Below are 22,636 nucleotides of genomic sequence, written 5' to 3' on the forward strand. Positions count from 1 at the left end.
GCTCTAGGAGCAATCCAGGACAGCAGTTCCTAAAGTTGATTATGCATCACAACCAGTACTCTTAAAATAAAATCCAAACCATATAATTTAACCCTCAAGTCCTTGAACGATACAGTTCCTACCTGCCTTGACAATCTCACCACATCATTCTCCCTGCTCCAAGAAGCCTTCACAGAGGAGGTAACTTTTGAGCTGACTCTTCAAGAATGAACAAAGTTTGTCAGGTGACCAAAGAGGGAAGGAAATACTAGCTATGTGTAAAGGCAACGGGCATAAAAATATACGAAGTCCAGTACTAATGAACAGTTCTTTGTGTCTGAAGTAACGTGTACAGAAAAATAGTGCAAAATGCAAAGGTAGGTTAGGGCCAAACTCTGCTTTATATACCACAAATTTTTAAGTGGAAAGATGATATGAACATATCTGAACTTTCAGAAAGAAAACTCTGATGGCAGACTCTCAGCCTACCACTGTGGGAAGCTAATGTGGGGAAGATAAATAATAAAATCATTTATAATCGTCATAGCAACAGGGGCAGCAGCCATAGTAGCTAACAAGTACGCAACCTTGCTTTACAACTCCAATGGAGATTCCTGTGGTAGAATTAATAATGAACATCTCAAGCAAAATTAGACAAAAGTAGGGAAGATGAAGAAGAGCATGCAGGCAAGCAGGAAGGCACCGAAAGCAAAATCCATACTTCTTTTATAATCCAAGCTGAAATTGCCTCAGCACTAAAAAACACCATATATGACTTAGGTAGCAGCCTCTCAAAAAAAAAAAAAAAAACTCTTACGAAAAATGAACTTGCCCTCTAACCCAGTAATGCCATTTCTGAGAAAGTATCCAATGGACATAACAACATAAGTTTGCCAATACACAAATATAAAAGTTCCTGCAGCTTTGATTATAACAAGAACTAAAAAGCTGGAACTCATTTCATCCAAAGTACTGAAAAAAAATATATTTTGTTACATACACACGGACCTGTATATACCAGTACAGGAAGATCTCTAAGATATATCAGAAGTTAAAGGAAAAAAATAAAAAAGAAGGTATAGAACACCACATATACAGTATGAATCCCTTGTGTAAAATAAGATATGCATACATATGTGCTCAAAGGATCCACAAGAAACTATTAACTGACATTATCTCAAGGAAGTAAAATTGAGGGATGAGTAAAGAGACACGAAGTTCCTCTTCCATACTATTTGAAATGTTTATGATGTACTCATACTACTTATATTTTTTCCTTAATTTATATCATTAAAAGGGAGAGGGGCTCACACATTCTCGTTAAAAGTAGAGAGAACTGTGCCATATGATTTTAAAAGATCTCCATCTAAAATTGTTAAATTAGGGGTGCCTGGGTGGCTCAGTCGGTTAAGCATCTGCCTTCGGCTCAGGTCATGATCCTGGGGTCCTGGGATCAAGTCCCACATTGGGCTCCCTGCTCAGTGGAGAATCTGCTTCTCCTTCTCCGTCTTCCCCTCCCTCCCCCCCTTCCTGCTCACTCACTCATTCTCTCTCTCTCTAGCGCCTGCGCACGAGCATGCACAGTCCCTCTCACTAATAAATAAAATCTTAAAAGAAAATAAAATTGTTAAAATTAGAGCTCTGCTACCTAAGAAGCTACATTCCCATTTTCTGGAAAATTAACTTACAAACATCTCTTGATTTCCTAAGATTAACCAAGACTTTACTGGGTAAGACACAATAATCTTTTAGCATATTTTTCTAATGCTAGAGAATATTCACTGTTTCAACAAATATCATAAAATTCTTAAATCATTAGTAATTAAAAATTATATACCATTTTTAAAGTTTTTGCCTTGGTAGTAATAAAACAGAAATTTAAGTTTGTGCAGAATTTTCCAGGTTACAGGGGCGCCTGGGTGGTTCAGTCATTAAGCGTCTGACTTTGGACCAGGGCGTGATCCCAGGGTTCTGGGATCGAGCCCCACATCAGGCTCCTCCCCTGGGAGCCTGCTTCTTCCTCTCCCACTCCCCCTGCTTGTGTTCCCTCTCTCGCTGGCTGTCTCTCTCTCTCTCTCTCTGTGTCAAATAAATAAATAAATAAATCTTTTAAAAAAAAAGAAGAAGAAGAAGAATTTTCCAGGTTACAAAATGCTCTGACACTCATCCTTTTTGTTCCTCACAAGAAAACACTGAGGTAGGTAAGGAAAGTAATATGATATTAGGTGCATTTTAGGCTTAGGCATCTTAAGTTTAGAGAAGTTACACAATGTACCCCAGTCACAGAGCTACTAAGTAACAAAACAGGAATCAATGCTGGGTTTGTCTGCTGGTTCCTCGTCCAAGAGTCCTTCCACTAAACCATATCACTTCAAATAGCTATTGTCATGGTGTGCTCAGGCTCAGACTTAAGACAGGGAGGGAGGGCTCACGGTCCATCTGGCAGTGACAGGCAGTCCACTAGGCGAGGAATGTACCATATAAAAATAAAGTGTAAGAAGGTGGACCTGACTGATGAAAAGGAAACAGAACTGGGAGAAATGCCAAGAAGAATAGCAACTAAGGTGAAGACTGGGCGGTTTACCAATAAGGGCAGCCAAGGAAATACCTTTGTAAGGTTAATTTACTTAGTTAAGGTGGAAGAGAAAGTCTATTGGAGGATCTATATTGTAATGTGGAAAAATCATAAAGAAAAGTGTTTATAATCCAATCAAAAGATTTAGGAAAGATGTAATGGAGCGTAATGTGTATGAGGTATTTAATCAGAGATTAAGACCTGGCACATGATTGCTATGAAAAATTTGAAAGGTCTAATCCTGCAGTGCATGGTCATGTTAATGCTGTGGCTTGGAACTTTAAGAGGCATGTGTGAAATATACCTAGAACTCAGTTTCACCCTGTGGGATACACCAAATAAGGAGCAAGAATACTTTCCACACAAAAGGACTCATTCTCCTAAGATTCTAGTACAGCTCTGACCAGCAGTACCTGCTCAAGGTGAGAAAGTCCTTCTTAAGAAAAGGGGTCGTGGATACCAGAACTAACAGCAGGGTCAGTCCACCTGGTTTAATAAGGCACCACGGGTCTTTAATCCTGATGAACACACTTTCCAGGAGAAGTCTTAAGGCAAACATTCACTGCTGACACAGCAGAAACAGGTTCCCAGAGAAATATCAGCCTTTCCCTCCCTTACTGCGACAGAAGCAGAAAGGGTTGAAGACCCAACAGCTTCAACTTCCAATGTCAATAAATAATGCTTCTAACATTTAACATACATTTTAGGAGTTATTTAGAGGTGGGGTTTTTTAATTGTGCTTTACTCCTGATATATTTTGTTTTGTTTTGATTTTAGTTTTAGTAAATATATAGAATTATCCGGTATATTTTGCCATTCTAACACCCATTCACGCTTCTCCTGCTAACATACTCTGATTCCCCTTAGGAAATCACTACTTCCCCATCCTCAGAATATATATTTCTGGTAGTCAGCTTCATCCTAGCTCCAGGTTAGACACAGACCAAGATCTAATCCAATTACCACATCACATTCATTGGCTACAATGATGAAGAAAGGCACATGACCCATTCAGAAGCAGTGAGGCACAAAACTGCTTGCTGGATTTCAACTAGAAGGTATAAAAAACCCAGTAGCTGCTGGCAGCCATCTTTTTTTTTTTTTTTTTTTTAAGATTTTTATTTATTTATTTGACAGAGAGAGACAGCCAGCGAAGAGAGGGAACACAAGCAGGGGGAGTGGGTGAGGAAGAAGCAGGCTCTTAGCAGAGGAACCTGATGTGGGGCCCGATCCCAGAACGCTGGGATCACGCCCTGAGCCGAAGGCAGACGCTTAACGACTGCGCCACCCAGGCGCCCCTGCTGGCAGCCATCTTGTAACTATGAGGCAAAAATCTGTGTGAGACTAGACTCAATACAGAGGTATCAAAATAAAAAGATGAATTCAAGTAAGTCCTTTCATCCTGAATCAGCCATGCATGAAACTAGCTCTGCCAAGATTTTTAGTTACGTGAGCAAATAAATTCCTATTTTGGCTTAAGTCAGTTTAGGCTGGGTTTTCCATAACTTACAACCAAGAGTTGAAACTGATACAGTAAGCCTTAAGTCGATACCAAAAAGTGGGGCAATCCCTAGAAAAAAGGTTTGTATAAAGCACAAACCACCGACCAACTCTAAAAATATTAAAGGTTATTCCAGATATTTAACAGCATGAGATCTCTGAAGTTGATTTCTATATTCTGCCCCCAAACAAAAGGAGTATGATATTGGGAGCAGGGAAAGTAGTATAAGAATGTTTTTTAAAAGGAACATGCAGAGTTTTTTAAGTCTCCTTTTTTGCCTTCATTTCCTAGTATGACTTCCCCCAGCTAATAAATGCTTACTCCAAATCGTATTAATATTACATTTAGACTTCTCATTTTACAGAACTCCTTGAATGTTTCAGTGCCATCAGTTTTTATGGCATACATGATATAATCACATAAAATGGTGACCAAACACATTGCTAAAAATCAGTGGTTTAGAGAAAGCTGAAGAGTTAAGTAGCAATTTCTGAAATACCTAAATCTCAAAGGAAATACTTAAGCTTACATGTAAGACTTTATCTGAACATCCATCAAGCCTCAGATTCCAACTTCTTTACAATCAAAATTTCTCCCCCTCTTACTCCTTCTCTCTTGGGAAAAAGAATACATACATTTAATGGGGCTCTTAGGTATTCAACATGAGGAAAACACTGGGAAAAACAGCAGAGCAACTCAGTAACTCCCTCCCATCCCTCACCACTCTATCTCATCCCACCCAAAAAAAGAAGGGTTGAGGCTATAAAATAGCCACAGTTTTAAATAATAAAAAAATTTATGGGATTCTTCCAGAAAAACACAAATCTGCTCAACACAAAGTATATACATTAGAAAACATAACCAGAATATTTTAGCCATTATTATATACAAAAGGGCAGAGAGAGGCTGTCTTTCATGAAATCTGGATTGCAGATGTTTGGCAAAAAAAAAAAAAAAAAAAAGATTAATAAGCTATCACAAAGTCCCACAACTAGTGATTCAAAATGAAAGCTTTCACTACTTACACCATATGTAAATATACATATATACACACTGCTTATAATCCCTTGATCTGAAGAGAAAGAGAACTGATACTCTACTGTGAAAATGGTCAGTGGGCAGACATTTTAAAATCCTTTCCCACATGAAAAGATTCCTGAAAAAGAGATCAGAAGACAACAGAAAAGCACTCAATATATATGGAGTTGTAAATCCTGTATGAACTAGTATCTATTACACAAAGGGGGAGCATGCAACAAAGTGATTAGGGAAGTCAAACATGAATTAGTTCAATAACACAGAGGCAAATATAAACCCCCGAAAAGCACTTTATGGAACAGAAATCCATACAAATGAAAAAGATCTCTATTATTAGCAATGAAATAATATTAAACTTGAAACTCCAAATAAATCTTAAATCAATAAGAAATTGGTATGCCTTCACCAAGAAAAAAAAAATCTACTTGAAGTAATACAAAACACAAATCAAGGCAGAACATATATTTTTAAAATACAATAAATCAAATATTTACTAAAAAGACTATTAGGTACAAGGCATTAATTCAAAGGGTACTAAGAAAAATACCTTAGTATGTTGTGAATAGCCACTGTCTGATTCTATCAAAGAACCTTTCACTGTACCTAAAAATGTAGCTCTCTTACTCAGTCTATACCTCCCTCATTAACAAAGATAATTCAAAGTACCCATGGTGAATGCTAGGATTCAGTTCTTTGTTCCACAGTCCTCTGTATATTCTGCTCAAACACATCTGATTGCAAAGATGACAGGACGATGATGACAGTAGCAAGAGCAAATACATACAGGGCTTTTTATGTGCTAGGTGATGTTCCTCGTACTTCATATAGTTAATCTTCAGAACGACTCAATGAAGTAGGGTGGTCTTCTTATCCCATTTAGCAGATGAAGAAAATGAGTAACAGAGAAGTTAAGAAATTTGCCCAAGTTCACACAGCTAGTATGTAGCAGAACCAGAATTCAAACCCAGATAACTCTACCTCCAGAGTCTGTGTTCTTAACTACTATCATTCAATTCTAGCAATTAGATATAATTTCAATCCTCTCCTTCCCTCTAATCTATTTATCACTCTATGATTCAGTTTCCCATTTACAACATGGGTCAATAATCGTTCTTACCTCATACAGTTGTTTAATCCTTGTATGAAGATTAAATGCAAAAACATACACAATGTGTTTAGAATAGTGCTTGACACATACCAACACTATATAAATAACTACTCATAAAATATCTATCAAAAATCCGTCACTGGGGTTGAGAATAACAGTTATAAAACTAACAATCAGAATTTTACCAAGCAGAATGATCTTAATGTGCCCTTCACACTTCTAAAGAAGTGATGTCTAAATAAAACTTGGCTTTCCCAATTATTTCCATTATAAAACAACAAGCCCACCACAAGCCTTGAAGAAAACACATATACATAACTTAGGAGTTGCTTTCTTAAGTCTAGAACACCCTTTCCATTATTTTTGTTCCCTCAATTGCTCCCCCACTCCCCATACACAATATCACAGACCTATATCTCTTCCAGGTAAACGTAAATACTAAAATTTCTCTTACATACCAAGATAAATGTTTATATACGTTTTAAGAACTCAAAATTTATTTGGTATTTTAATGTCATTCTCATCTGAACATCTGGATACTGGGTATTCTGAAAGGTTTCAGCCAGAATACTACTCTCCGAGTTTACCTTTCCCCAAGAGCTACAGAATTATGGAGACAGAAAGAACAATAGCGATCTTCTAGTCCAAGGTCTAGTGCTGATCAAGATTTAAATTTGCTTCTAATTTTCTGTTGTGACAACATTCTTGTCTATGTCTCACTGTACAATTGTGCTAGGATTTCTCTAAGTACAGATGAAAGAGGAGAACTGTTGGATGGATCCCAGGGTGTGTATGTATTCAACCTTATAAGGGATTATCAAATTACTCCTCAAAGTAGTTGGACTAAACATCTAAGAATATGAAAGTTATATAAAATATACATAAGGCGAGGGGGGAATATCACTGACTCAGGTTCAAAAGCCAACCTAAATTTTGTAATTAATTTTAGTTATTTGCCTCTCCTCCTCCTGGAACCTCATTAAGCTGATAGAGACTTTTAAAAAATAAATAAACTAATAACAAAAGAATCACCACAGGAGAGTATAATGAATTTGGAAGCATTCTATGGGAAAAGCCACAGCCAAGAGCAGGCAAAGAAGGGGTCTGCAACAAAAGGAGTGATTGCCAAGTAAACTCCAGGGGGCTACAGTTAGCACCACTGGGGAAGTGGGGGGCAGGAGTAAGAAGGGGACAGAAATGGTGGCTAGCTTTTCCATGGAAGCTGAGAAGAAGACAATGGAATAAGAAAAGAAAACAAGAACATGGAATCCCTACTCTACCCCTACCCCCATCCGCGTATACGCAGATGACATGCATTCTGGCACTGACACCCACATGGGGATGGAGGGGGAGTGGGTACTCTCTTAAAAAACTGAACAAATTGCCTCTGTAGGCCCTTCCCCTAAAAGCCAGCTCCCAGCCCATTCACCCTAAAATTATACCTTCCAGCCAAAAAGCATTGCCCAATTCTTCCAGTGAGAGTTGGTCAGCCTTCATGCTGGGCAGCCTTGCCATGGGCAAGACCAGAACAACGGAAACAAGTGAAACAACCACCCCAGAGGAAGTAGAGATGATTCTAGAAACAGAAAAAAACTTTTTAAAAGTTTATTTTTCTTAGAGTGATGAGAAAAACTTTTGCATCCATGTCTCAGTATTAAAATGTTACAAAAAAGGAATAATCAAAAATGAAAGTGTTCTTGTAAATTAAAATATAACTCCTGAAATAAGAAGTTTAGTTAGAAGAATCAGAAAATAAAGTAGAAGAAACCACCCTACCCACTCCCCAAAAGGCAAAAAGACTTAAAAAAAAAATTTAGTAGGAAAAAAAGGATAAAATTCAGGAGATTCACCATTCAGTGAAGAAAACAGAGGAGGAGTTTATCAGAGAAAGTGTTCCAAAGCTGAAGAAAGACACAAGTGTTTATCTGAAAAGAACTGAGTGATCAGCATAACTAATAGAAAAGACTCACACCTAGGCACATCCTTGTGAAAGCATCTTGTTCCTTGTGCAGTATCAGAGCCATCAGGATAAAAAGAAAAGCCTAAAAAGTTCCAGACTGGGGGGGGGGGGGGCAGGTAAAAAACCTACAAGTAAATAAGACTCTGAGAGGCATTAGCTATATATAACATTAGCAACACCGGATGCTAGAAGATAATATATGAAAGCTCTCAAAGCTCTGAGAGAAACTTATTTTCAATGTGAATTTCTACATAAGCTAACTATCAATCAACTGTGAAAGCAAAATAAAGACATTTTCAGACATGCAAGGATTCAAACCGTTGACCACTTATTCTTGTACCATGAAGAAGATAGTTTAGGAAGAATACAAAACAGGGTGAAAACAAAGGAAATAGGAAAAATACATGAAACTGATGGCACTAACCCAAAAGTCCAGTGAAAAGAAATTCCAAGGATGCAGCTGTACAGTAGACCTAAAAAGCAATGAGTCCACATTAGAACAAGAAATCAGGAAGCTCCAAAGAATGTCTTCTCAAAGAAGAATCACATAAATTCCAGGAAACAGATAAAATGAGTAAGAAGGTAGAAGACATTAGCAAAATGATAAAGATGGCATATGCTGCTTCCCTAAACATGAAGGGAAAAAATACCAAAGGGAACACCTCCAGGAAAACCAAAAAATTATACAGCAACATAATGATTCTAACAAAGATCCATCAAACTACAATGTGGCAATGATTCTGAGCAATTATGTGTGAGAAAAGTAAATCCATTTAAACCAGATGCTGGGAACTTTCTCCTTCAGATGACCTAGAAGTATGCCACTGAACTTGTAGAGAGGGAAATATAATTTTAGCATATCACTGTTTCCTCTTCCAAGATGTCCTTTGCCCTCTCTTCTCTGATTCATTCATTCATTCATTCATTCACTCATTCATTCATTCACCCATCTATGAATGCAACAAGTATTAACTGAGCACCCTGCATGCCAGGCATTGTGCTAGGAATGCAGATAAGCAGTGAACAAAGAAGATAAAACCCCGCCCTGGTGGAGACTGCATTCTAAGACGATGGCTCCTCCTCTTCCAAGAATCTGCTACAGGTTCTTATGTTCCATAGATGAGAGAAATCATATGATAATTGTCTTTATCTGCTTGACTTATTTCACTTAGCATTATCTCCTCCAGTGCCGTCCGTGTTGCAGCAAATGTTGAGAATTCGTTCTTTCTGATAGCTGAGTAATATTCCATTGTATATATGGACCACAACTTCTTAATCCAGTCATAAGAACTAGGAAGATAGGTAGGGGAAGAAAGGGATAAAGAAAGGGGGGTAATCAGAAGGGGGAATGAAGCATGAGAGACTATGGACTATGAGAAACAAACTGAGGGCCGCAGAGGGGAGGGGGGCGGGGGAATGGGATAGACCGGTGATGGGTAGTAAGGAGGGTACGTAGTACACGGTGCACTGGATGTTATACGCAACTAATGAATCATCGAACTTTACATCGGAAACCGGGGATGTACTATATGGTGACTAACATAATATAATAAAAAAACATTTAAAAAAAAAAAAAAGAATCTGCTACAGGGGTTCTATCTCCTACGAAGCTTTCCCTGAACTTCCTTATTCAGCTAAGATCTTCTCCTTTAGTGCTCCTAAAGAATTCTAACTCTATTTCATAGAGTCGAATTCAGTTTTATATAGAGATTATCTCAACAATGCAACAACAGAAAATTTATTAGTTATTTGTACTTCTACTGCAAAGCACTGCGCCTAGATCAATAAATGTTTTGAACCTTTCCATTCAGCTGAAAGGTAAATAAAACTGCCAAATAAAATGTAAAGCAATATAGATGTTAACTATTATTTAACACACGAGGAAGCTAAACTTCCTGTCAGGTAAATGACTTGCTCAGATCATAAAACTCATCTGTGAAAGAGCTAAACTAAAATCCACAGCACCAGGTTAAATTAAAGTAAGTGGTCAAATCAAAAAATGGGCCCAAATGGGAGAGAATAACCTTAGGCCTTTATTTTCTTAGAACTTTTCCAAGCACACAACAAATGTCTAAGACATAGACTCTATTTCTTCTATATGTCAAGGTATAGCTTAACAATTACGAAAGTAATTGTGAAAGTTTCTAATCGAAATATAATCTACTTTGAAAAAGCTTTAATTTCAGAGTTGTGTATTTCTACTTTGCAGTATATAATACTTGTAACACATAAATGTTTAGATGTTAAATGACATTTGATATAAAATATATTCGTTTTTAAGTATTTCCTCACAAGGAATCTTCAAAATTATTCCCATAAATATATTTTACATATTCCCATAAATATTAGACTTTTTATTCTTTTTAAACTTCAAAACACTAAAAATAAATAAATAATGCTTACATGAACTTCCATTAATAACACCAAAAGGCAAGAGGTTTCTTTATCAGCCAGCTTTAACCCTATCAAGGTTAGAGTTATCAAGATACACATTTGCAAAATTAAGCAAAAACTTAAACTCACATACATATATAAGTTCTGTAAACATAAGGAAACTAATGTGATAGATGCTATTATTTCACGCATTCCAAGGTTACTGGTAACCACACTTTCTATGGTCTTTCTTGGCTATATGAATATATCTGTTCAATAACCTGTAATATTAAAACTAAACAGAAGTAGCCATGCAAATTACAACTGAGGTACAAAAACATAACGCTGGATAGATGGAGAGAGTTGTTTTATATTCATAGGATAAGCAGCCAAGGAATTGATCCTGTTTCAGTTCAACAAACATCTATCAAATGCCAGCAGCTACTAGACGCCAGCAGTTACTCCAGGCACTTATAATATTTCCAAAATGAATACATAAAAATGTCTGTTCTTGAGTGGCTTACAGTAGGGAAAGGCAATTGCAACTATTCTTCTCCTAAACACTAGGAGCTGACCAATTAAATGTGATTTAGGTAGGTAACAGAAGGGTTACCTACACATAGGTTTCACCACACTTAAAAGATGGTTCAACACAATGTAATTATTTTGAAATATAGTCAATTACTAAAACATATGACATCATGACTCCAGCTGTATTTGTGAGTCTGATCACAGAAATCGGGAATTTAACTCACATATATTTACAGATCCCCCAACACTCAGAAGCTGAAAGAGTCAATGAATACTAAGTAGTGATTTTTACTTTAAAGCAACCAGGAGACTCAGAGAAACTTTTATCACCCAGTGGAATACAGAAGGGTTTCAACTTCATCCCATCTCTAGTAGCACTACCACTGATTACCACAATTACCATTCACTATCAGCTCAAATGCCAACTCTCCGATCTGTCTCATGTTAGGCAGCGAACTTTAAATAGATAAAATCCCAACCCTTTGCTGCTCAGCCTCAGTTCCAATCACTGAAATATGCCTAATTAATTCCTAAACCTAATTCTATGCCTTTTATCTTTTCCTAGATGTTTCCCAAAGAAAAAGTATAGGTCAAGGTAAAAGAGATATTTTGAAGCTCCTTCTTTATTATCTATTCTGACAATAAGATAATTGGTTTTATGACTTTTAAAATATATGAAGTGCTCATATAACTATTAGCAAACTGTCAGGCAATCCTGAAAACTGGTAAGAAAAATGCCGACAACAATAACAAAACGATAAGCACAAAAAGGAATAAAAGAGCCAATACACATATAAAAGGTGCAAAGTCTATCTACTGGTCAAAATATGTAAAAAAGTAATAATAATAGTAAAAATTATAACAATAATAGCAGTTAGAATTTATTATGCTCTTTCTTTATGTGTGAATATAAAGACTTACCAATTAATTAATCAACCAATTAGATAAAAAACTACCCAGGAAAACAGGAAAAGTTTCAAAGAGGACATGATAAGTGAGCTGGTCCCTCATGGATGCAAATTCACTAGGCAAAGCCTGGGGTAAGGGAAACACTCAATGGTGGAGGAGAGGACAAGGCAATAATAACATTTACAAAAACACCAAAATATGAATCCAGTTTCTATTCTACGAGCGGAACCATTTCTATTCTAAAGTGCATAATAAGGGGCGCCTGGGTGGCACAGTCATTGAGTGTCTGCCTTCGGCTCAGGGCGTGATCCCAGTGTTCTGGGATCGAGCCCCACATCAGGTTCCTCCGCTGGGAGCCTGCTTCTTCCTCCCCTACTCCCCCTGCTTGTGTTGTCTCTCTCTCTCTGGCTATCTCTGTCAAATAAATAAATAAAATCTTTAAAAATAAATAAATAAATAAAGTGCATAATAAAAGTGACAAGTTATGAAACTGTACAAAGAGGGAGGTAGACATAAACAGCATTACACTTCAAGCAAAACAGATTAAACTTAAATGTTTTTTAAAAGGTATATAACTTAATCAGATTTGTTTTTCCTGTACCTTTATTTTTCAAGGAAACATCTGATCAAAACCAGATAGCAACTGATAATTAAAAATCAGCAATACTTCATCCCTAATGAGATATCTTCCAAAGACAAGCACAATTCTACAAAAAGACATTACTTAGGTGGTCTTCCAAAAGTCATTCCTTTTAAATAAAATATGAAAAGAAACTGCCAACCTAGAATTCTTTACCCAGTAATTACATCATTCAAAAAATGAAGTGAAATAACATTTTCACTTATGGCCATCGTACCCACATAAAAGCACTAAAGGACATGTTCTTCAAGCAACTGAGAAATGCAGAAAAGAATAAAGAACAATAAAAAGCATAAACACTGATAATATAAACAGTAAGAATGTCTTGTGCTGTTTAAAATGTATTAAATAGGTGCATTAAATTAATAAATTAAAAGAAACAACAAAGCATACAACAAAAAAGGAAAAGAGCATATAACTCTAAAAAAAAAAGGTCCCCAAACCCTTAGGAAAAAATTGATTGTTCTGTGACCATGAAAACAATTTATTACTAGAGTGAGTTTTAACAGATCAAGGACAACTGTTTCACTGGTCACATTTTTAAAAGCCAGCCAATTAATCGATAACAGCCACACCGCTGAAATTCACTCCAGTGATCATTCCTATAAAATGATCAAATATTTACAATGTCCAGGCATTTAAAAAAAAAAAAAAGGAAAGACACATATCTTATATTGCTAATCCTCCCAACAGTGGTACTCTTTTCTGATAATACATAAATGAAAGAAAAGTAGGATACAAATATTCTTGAGATGTAACAAGAGCTGTTATCAAGGCAACATCCAGGGACTATACACCCACGGCTCCTGATCCTATCTCGTGCTGCTCTAAGTTCTTTTTCATATCTGGGAATTGGACTGTTCCACGCTACCCCACACCCAAGGATAACTGTTCTGTGAGAATAACAAACTATTCCAAATGTGTGACTCCCCAGTATATTCAGTGGATTCTGTCTTCCAAAAAAAGAATGTGAATGGGGTAAAATATTCCCTTTGATAACGGGTAAAGGAGATTCCTGAGGATAATGATTCATTCATATCCGTATTTTAGAACTACAGTATACCTTCACAGTTTGTAATTATTGGCAACAAGATAATGAAGTACTTCAATCAAGTATTTCCTATCTATTCACAAAGGTAACATTAACATCTAAAATCAAGAAAACAAGATTTTCCATTTCATACACTTTTACTTCGTATTTCTAATACTTGATAATTTTAAATACCAAATGCCCTGAGTTTAGCCCTGAAATGATTCTAAGACACTCCTCTAACTGGAGTATAATTATTTTCAATTAATGCGTTGTTCTGCCACTCAAGAATCATCTGATTTACATAAATGCTAGTTAAGTACCATAGAAATCCTAAACTATATAATTAGAATGTCACAAATCACTTACTTCATTCTGTCAAAACAGGGATTATTTTAACTTCTATTTCACTTCTTTTGAAAGAAATCCTATTTACTTTATTTTCTCTAACAGAAAAAAAAAAATAGTAGGATAAACTTACAACGTACTTCCCCAATCAAACTTTAAAATGATTCTGGTTAACCACAAATTGACTCAAGTAGTTAAGTATTTTTCTGAATGTATTTTACTGAAATATGTCTGACAACATAAAATAATGCCATATAGTAATTAGGTTACTATTCTACAGAATTACAAATTATTTCACTGATTCAGTCTTACTCATTCACAGATAAAAAGGTCACTTTTGTCCTTATAAATTATCCAAGTAAACTAGATGCACTTCTAGCATAAATTAAACAATTTTGTTAATAGCTCTTTTACTTAGGATTAAAGCATAACCATAAAAAGGTATTATTAAATAACACATTTCACTAACTTAATCTGATTTGTTTAACACATACACACACACACACACACACACACACAAAATCATGAGCTAGCTTTATCATTTTCAAACATCCTGACAATACTTGGGAAAATAAAGGCAAAAATTGTTTTTCAATTATTTTTTAAAATTCAGAAACATAAAACTTCAATTGTTTACCAGCCATAGATTATAACACAGAAAACCTAAGGAAATATCATAAATATTATGAACTTTAAATAAAATTCTAGCCATAACTTACATACTGATTCCAAACGAAGAAGTGGAATACCATGGTAGATTCTCAGTGACTTACCAAAAATCTCCTAACAAATAAATTAAACAATCATATGACTCTTGAGTTTGCCACACAAAAATATATGGCTGATTCTCACACCTCATACTAGATCTTTTTACACTGTAAAACCTTTTCTTTTTTCACACTGATATTTTCTTTGTAACAAAATACTACCCAGTCAAATTCTAAAGTATGAATCTTTAGAAATGAGATTAGCAAAACAATTTAAAAATACTTACCGTCTTGTTTCGTAATCTAATTATGTCCGAGACAGAGCCAGCGCCACAGTACTCCATAACAATCCAGAGGTCTGTGTTCTTAAAATAACTGCCATAGTACTTTACAACATATGGGCTAAAGAAAAATATATAGACAATTAAACTTAGTTAATTCCCAAAGAAAATTATTTCTTAATCCCAATACAAAGTATTTTCAACATTTCATACTATTCCAATAAGTAAACTTAATAAGTAAAAATCTATTATACATCAAATTGTCTATATGTAGGGTTCACCAACTGTGCATAATTAGGCTTTAATTCATGGATGAAATTTAACAGGATTACAAAGCAGAAGAGGCCCAAATGCTCTGAGTGATTCCCAAGAAAATAAGTCTTTGTTTTGGCAAAGGACTTAGTATATAACATAAGGAACAAATGAAAATATTTTAACTAAAGCATTTTAAATATAAATCTTTAAGGGAGTTTGCATTTAGTCAAATAATAATACTCAACTTTAAAATACTCTATAATTCAATGAAACCAAAAAAATTATTTTTAATTCTCTTTTATTTGGGCCTTTAAAATTCCAGAGATTAAAAAAAAAAATTCCAGAGATAAGTAATTACAACTATTTTTGCTTTAAATTCAGATAATTAAAATTAACAATTTAAAATATTTCTGAAGCTTTATGACTTCCAGAGCAGAATAAACTATGTTTATATCCTAATTGTTTTTAGGAAGACTTAGAAAGGGACAAATAGTCACATGTTTATTTATTTAATATTTAATATTTACTTAATATTTATAAAGGGCAAGCTCTATACACTGATATGTAAAACATCTTGCCCAACTCAAAGAGGAAGAGTATCCATATTCCCAGAATACATAAAAAATTAAAACAAGGTAGCATAAACTACATAGTAGACAGCTTAAATGCTACAAGAACTAAAATAAGGAAATGTTAGAGCCAGCAGAAAGAACTTGTAGAAAGGGAGGGATTTGAACTACGAAAGAAAGATTAAAACTTCAAAATATGGGTTGGAGGAGAAGAAGATTCTAGAAAAAAGAGGCCATGAGCAAAGGCACAAAATAGAAAGGAAAAAACCAAGAATGGCATGTTTAGAGGACAATTAGTTCAATAGACATTTTTATCCAGTAGCAGTTATCATGAAAAGTGGCAGCTATGTAAAATATAAAGACACAAGAACAAAATCAGCAAAAAATAATAATAAATGGAAAGTATTACAAAAGATGACATTAAGAGACCACCAAAACAAGAGGTCAAAAGAAGACAGTCAGGGAAGACTTCTCAGTAGAGCCTTTAATTTTAGCCAAGTCATCAAGTCAAGGGTAGAGCAGATTGGTTGAAACTTAAGGGCTTAAACTAAAAAGGAAGCTACAAGGCTAGAATCCAATCCTGTTTTATCCTTCTGCTCATTACCTCTGTACAGACTTGCTTCCTAACTGGCCTCCTTGTCATAGTTTTCTCCCCCATTCTAATCTACGTTTCATATAGTTGACAAGGTTACCTTTCATTAAAACAAAAGTAAAAAACTGATCATATTGCTTTCCCATTAAAAACAAAAACAAAAACAAAAAAAACCTCCGGTGGCTCTCCATTATACCGAAAGGAAAAGATCTTAACTGCTTCATATCACATAAAAGACCTTCCCAAGTCTACCTTTCTACCCATATCTCTCGCTACTCCCCAACTCATACCTTAAATTTGCAGACATACTCAACTTTGGTAGGTGCTGAGAATGGGAAGTAAATATCAGGAGTTCCTAAGTGTTCACTGAACCACCGAAGAAAAGTGCTTGTTTACAAACAAATGAAACTAATCTACACACCCAAAACTTCAACTTATGGGAAACATAAAAAAACCCTTCTTTACATATACTTCTTTGGGGTATGAGTGCCTGTGTAGAAACCTTTACAGAGAGTACTGCTCTCACACATGGCTATGCATCAGAAACACTTGTGACCCAGGTCCCACACCTTAGGGGTTCTAATTCAGTAGGTCTTTTAAAAGCCCTATGGGTGACTCTGATATAGACCCACAGTTAAACCCCACTCCAGGAGAAGAGCCTTCAAAGAGCTTCTTTAAATATTAGTGTTCTCCTTCAAAATTTTGAAAGTATTAAGTGACAGTGATTTCAATTATATTCACTGAAAAGCACACAGAAAACATGTATTTTATCTTGCAATACACTGGAGTAATCAGCAGTTCTAAGGGTAGGATTGACAGCCCTTATGAAAATTAGGGACTCTAACTTGGGCAGCTACCTGGAAAAGCAACTGTCTCTCTCTTTAGGGGTGAGTAAGAGAACGACTTTGGGGACAGGTAAAATTCTCTTCAAAAAATACTTTGTGGTCCATTCTAATACACAATCAAGTACACGGATCAAGGTCCAACAGTTCTATATCATAAAACATGGCCTCGATAATTGTAACCTAGAAAAGTATTCAAGCAGATAGGGCTGAACAGTCACATTAAGGACACATACCTGAATATAGTTTCTGTCATTCATTCAACATTCATTCATTGACCCTCTGCTAAAGCCAGATGTTCAATATGCAGTGGTAAACCACACAAACACAAGTCTGATTCTCTAAGAGCACACACCAGCATGAAATACACTGGTATTAGAGAAGTAAACCCACAGATAAATACAATTACTAACTGTGGTTTAAAAGGGGGGGGCACTGCCATGAGATAAACTGGCTGAGACTTTATTTTGTACTCATCATTTCTCCAATAAAATGTTCTTAGTTCATATGAAAGAATGGAATAACAGCCACATTCCATGGTAGTCCCTGACTTAGGAAGCACTAGAGTATATGGAAAAACTTTGAAAATAGACAGGGGTGAGCTTTAACAACAAAATATCCCCCCTCCATTGAATGGCTATAGATTACAATTTAGATTTGGAAAAGAAAAAATGCTTAACCACCAAGGTTTATATAGAATAGTGGCCTACAATTGGTCATCCTCTGATAGGTTCTACATCAATACTACTTTTACAATTTTAAAGCACTTACAATATCTTGTAATTACTTTGCCACTGACTTTTATCTGCCTCCCCCAGAAGAAAAGAAGCTTCATGAAGTTTGGTGCCAATCTGGCTTGCTCTCTATTTTATCCTCAGTACCTCCCTTCTTATATGTACAAAAGAAAGCAGTGAATAAGTTCATTCACTGAAGATTATTCAACAAATGAATAATCACAGAAAAATTAACAGAAGGGACCTAATGTAGGGCTTCCCAAAAGAATAACATTTAAGGTAAGATTCAAAGGTTGGCTAGAAGTTAACCAGATAAAGAGCATCCAGGCACCAACAACTTTCTGTGCAAAGGCCCTGAGGAAAGAAAGAGCAAATCATTCTCAAGAAATTGAAAGATGACTGTGCCTAGAATAAAGTGAGTGAAGACTGCAGTTGAATACAATGTAGCTGCAGCTGGAGGCAGGAGCCTGATAATGAAGTGCCTCAAAACCAAGGTAAGGAAATTGGGCTTTACTACATATGTAAAAGAAGACCTGAGAAGAATTTTAAGCAGAGCAATAACATGACCTAGTTTGTACTTTTAAGATTTCTCTGGCTGCTGCATCAAAGCTAGATTGCAGGAAAACAAATACGGACACAGGTAGAACAATTAGAAGACCATGTTGATCTATACATGCTAGAGACTGTATTGAGCCTATCTTTTTATTTTCTGTACTTGTGATACTTTGACATCTGAGACCTGCTGACAAGGCCTCCACTGTCCCTCTCAGGATTAGCTCATTCCTAGAGATAGAACCTGTGAGTGTTCCCTTTATATGCAATCAAACCAATCAGAAGTCCATACCCCCAACCACCTCCAGGGTCACTATTTCCCTAACCTCATCAACCCAGAGCCAAACACCAGACAATGAGGGACTGCCCTACACCCCAGAGCCCACTGAAATCATTCGAACTAACCAATCCTAAACCTGTTTACCCTATCTCATCCATTCCTCCCCAGAGAACTACATTAAGGGCTCTTGTCCATATTTTCTGCTTTCTCCCTCTGCCTCCTAACTGACCCTGGAGCTTCCCTGTATAAGCCTTCCCTCCCCTTCTCACCCACTCTTGCATGGCAGGCTCGCATCTCTTGGGATCTGTAAGTGTAACAATTTATTTCACCGTACCCAAACAATAATAAAACCTACATTTGTAAAAAAGAGATGTGGTGAATTGGAGTAGGAGTAAAAGAAATAGAAAAGAGAACAAATTCAAGAGATTTTGCAAGGTAAATTCAACAGAATTTGGTAATGATATAGACTGGCAAGCTAGGAGACAGTAAGCAAGTCTTCTGTGTTTTATTCACTGTGCTTCCCCTTCAATTGCACACTGAATATAAATTTAAGACTGGCAAATGAAGATTAAAATTTAAAGCTGTATTTTAAAAAAAATTACATACACAAATACAAATATGCTCAGTGAGTACAAGACCTGGGATTGCTAACTCAGGCTGTTTCCACTGACATAGACATCATTCATTCAAATTCATTCATCATTCACTCATGTATCATTTTAAAATGACTGACGTTCACTGAATAACATATATGGCCTAATGGTAGAAGCTAGGGAGAAAAACAGGTGGACTTTAGCAACAAGAAAAGCCAGTTGAGGCAATGGGGAACCCTGAAGAAGTTTACGCAAGAAAATGATACAATCAAATAGCATTTAAAGAGGATTATCACATGCAAACTGTCAGGGGCCAAAGGTGACACTGTTCATTTCAACTGGCAAGTTAACTAACTGTACAGTTATTTAGATAGCCTAACATCTGTTTTTTAACCACATGTTGATTCTTAAACTCTAGAGAGGAGGCAGCATTTCCTTCAAGACCCAAGCTCTGTGTTATTTATACAATTTTAAGCAACACACAAAATTTTAATTCAGCCGTAATTCCTAAGAATCTTGACTAAGCTGCTGTATGGACTTACAGGACATATGAGAACCCAGCAATTCTGTCTATTTTTGGCACTGCTAAGTAGTTCAATATGACTTAGGAAATTCCATTGGGTGGAGGGACAAGGAAGACACAAGTCAAATTACTGCACACAGCAGGAAGCAAAGGTGAAACTGGGGTGACAATCAAGAGCCATGTTCCACTCCTTTCTCCTGTGCCACCTTCCACCGCTTCCTTCTCCTGTCCCCTGTATTCATTTCCCTTCCCCTCTTCAACACCTTCAACCCAGTGAAACTACCTATCATCTTCCCCAACTTTTTTGAAGAGGAGGGGGGTGCTCCCTCTCATTCCATGCCTAATGACCATATCTTTTCCATTCCTGTCTCCTTTTCACACCTTTTCTACACCGTTTATCCTGCCAGTCTTTCACCAGTATAGCAATTCAAGATAGAAACAGTATAAAATGAGAAGTGAGAAAAACCAGAGAGAAAAATGGAAGAAGCACTACAAACTCTCTTCTATTTGCACCTTATATAAACACTACTTGTGGTACAAATTATTTGCTGTGAATCGTTACATTTAAGCTTCTTATGGAAATTCAAATGTTAATTTTTACTGCCTAGAAGGTAATTAACATTTTTATACTATGTTGAATTTCATCTTAATTGAAGATAACCACGTATTACTAAAGGTATTTTTTAATATATTTTTAGAGGTTTAGGTTCACAGCAAAATGCGGTGAAAGATAGAGAGATTTCCCATATACTCCCTGCCCCCACACATGCATAGCATCCCCCTTCATAAACACCCACCTTCTGAGCGGTACATTTGAAACAACTGAGAACTCTAATCTACACTGACACATCATACACAGTAGTTTCACTACCCTAAAAATCCTCTGTGCTCCACCTATTCATCCTTCCCACCCTCCTAACCCCCAGAAACCACTGAGCCTTTTTTTGTCTCCATAGTTTTGTCTTTTCCAGAAAGTCATATAGTGGGAATCATACAGTATGTAGCCTTTTCTGATTGGCCTCTTTCACTTAGTAATATGCATTTAAGTTTCCTCTCTGTCCCTTCATGGTTTGATAGCTCATTTCCTTTCAGGGCTGAAAAGTATTCCGTTGTCTGGACGTACCACAGTTTATTTATGCACTCACCTACTGAAGGACATCTTGGTTGCTTCCAAGTTTTTGGTAATTATTAATAAAGTTGCTACAAACATCCATGTGCAGGTTTTTATGTGAACATAAGTTTTCAGCTCCTTTGGGTAAACACCAAGAAGTATGACTGCTGGATCATATGGCTAAGAGTATGTTTAGTTTTACATGAAACCGACCAAACGGACTTCAAAACTGGCTGTACTATTCTGCATTGCCACCAGCAATGAATGGAAGTTCCTTCTGCTCCACGTCCTCACCAGGGTTTGGTGTAGTCAGTGTTCCAGATTTGGGCCATTTGAATAGGTATGTAGTGGTATCTCACTGTTGTTTTAATCTGTATTTCTCTGATGACACAGGATGTGAAACATCTTTTCATGTGCTTATTTGCCATCTGCGAATCTTCACTGGTAAGGTCTCTCTTAAGGTCTTTGGCCCATTTTTTTAATTGGGTTGTTTGTATTCTTAAGTTTTAAGGATTCTTTGTATATTTTGGATAACGGTCCTTAACAGATACATCTTTTGCAAACATTTTTTAAGTCTTCCCATTATAAGCATGTGATAATTAAAATGCTAAGAAATGGCTATTTTTCACTACATAAGTTTCATTAACATCCTTCTACCATCTTAATAGTGTTCTAAACTTAATGGAGTAACACAATCCTTTTACAAAGGCAATATGAATATTCTATGAAAACTGAACTGTTCCCAATATAAACCTAAATAACAGCAATTCATTTCTTGGCCCATCCAAAAATGAATACACATATACAAGAATTGATACAAATTGCCAAAATTCATCACAAATCCTTCAATATGGTGATTTTCAAACTTTTTGGGGGCCCTCACTTTTTGAAGGCCCTCACTAATAATGTTTAAATGGGATTTTACTCAGAAACATCAGCAAATAGAACAGGCAGGAGAGGGATGACACTGGTAGAAGCCTCTGAGCAGACCAGCTAAAAATGTGCTATTCCCAACACACGAATCCCCTCTCCTCTTTGTCTCCCCAAATCTAAGGTATGACCTCCCTGGGGTAGCTTTCCCTGAATCTCCAATGGTGAGATGTTAGATATGTCTTCCAACCTACAGAGTTCCCCGTATTTACCTCATCACAGCTTTTACCACACTATTAAAGCAGCACGTCCAGTCATCTGCCTCTTCCATCTGACTGAAAGTCCCTCTAAAGTCTAAGACTCATTCACTGTTATATCTCCCATGAGCAACACATAAAGGCTGCCCTCGGCAGTCTGTACTCTATATATATTAGTTGAATGAATAAATAAGTGAATAAATGTGTCCCTTGATGTATGTGGTAACAACACATTTCTCTTGGTTTATATATGAGAAGCTCCTTGAGGAGTGTAAGGACCCGGAATATAGCGGCTTGTCAACCGTGGCTCCCTCGGATCCACGTTACCTAGCACACAGTATTCCCAAGTATTACTGACCAGTGCCTGCCTCCACCCCAAGCAATGCCTTGAGAGTGCTTCAGTTTGAACTTCTGGAATCTTTTCTGTAGATCTTACTTTCTTGAGCACTGGCTCTAGAGTCAGCAAATGTGGGTTCTT

General features: G+C 36.4%; 1 protein-coding gene and 1 long non-coding RNA gene across 6 annotated transcripts in view; both read right to left on the reverse strand.

Moving 5' to 3' along the window:
- Positions 1-22,636, reverse strand: part of STK3 (serine/threonine kinase 3) — a 262,758-nt gene that overhangs the window by 190,866 nt on the left and 49,256 nt on the right. For all 5 annotated transcript variants that reach the window (XM_026495662.4, XM_026495661.4, XM_057308112.1 and 2 more), the window contains exon 4: positions 14,987-15,101. In XM_026495662.4, the coding sequence (XP_026351447.1) occupies positions 14,987-15,101 (115 nt within the window). The remainder of the gene's footprint in view (positions 1-14,986; positions 15,102-22,636) is intronic.
- On the reverse strand, positions 3,693-8,577 carry LOC130542957 (uncharacterized). Its single transcript, XR_008957890.1, has 3 exons — positions 5,878-8,577; positions 5,081-5,211; positions 3,693-4,669 (listed from the first exon to the last, which is right to left on the reverse strand). It is a non-coding gene; the product is annotated as an uncharacterized LOC130542957 (long non-coding RNA).

This window comes from Ursus arctos, unplaced genomic scaffold, assembly GCF_023065955.2.
Source record: "Ursus arctos isolate Adak ecotype North America unplaced genomic scaffold, UrsArc2.0 scaffold_6, whole genome shotgun sequence".
Classification (NCBI taxonomy): Eukaryota; Metazoa; Chordata; class Mammalia; order Carnivora; family Ursidae; genus Ursus; species Ursus arctos.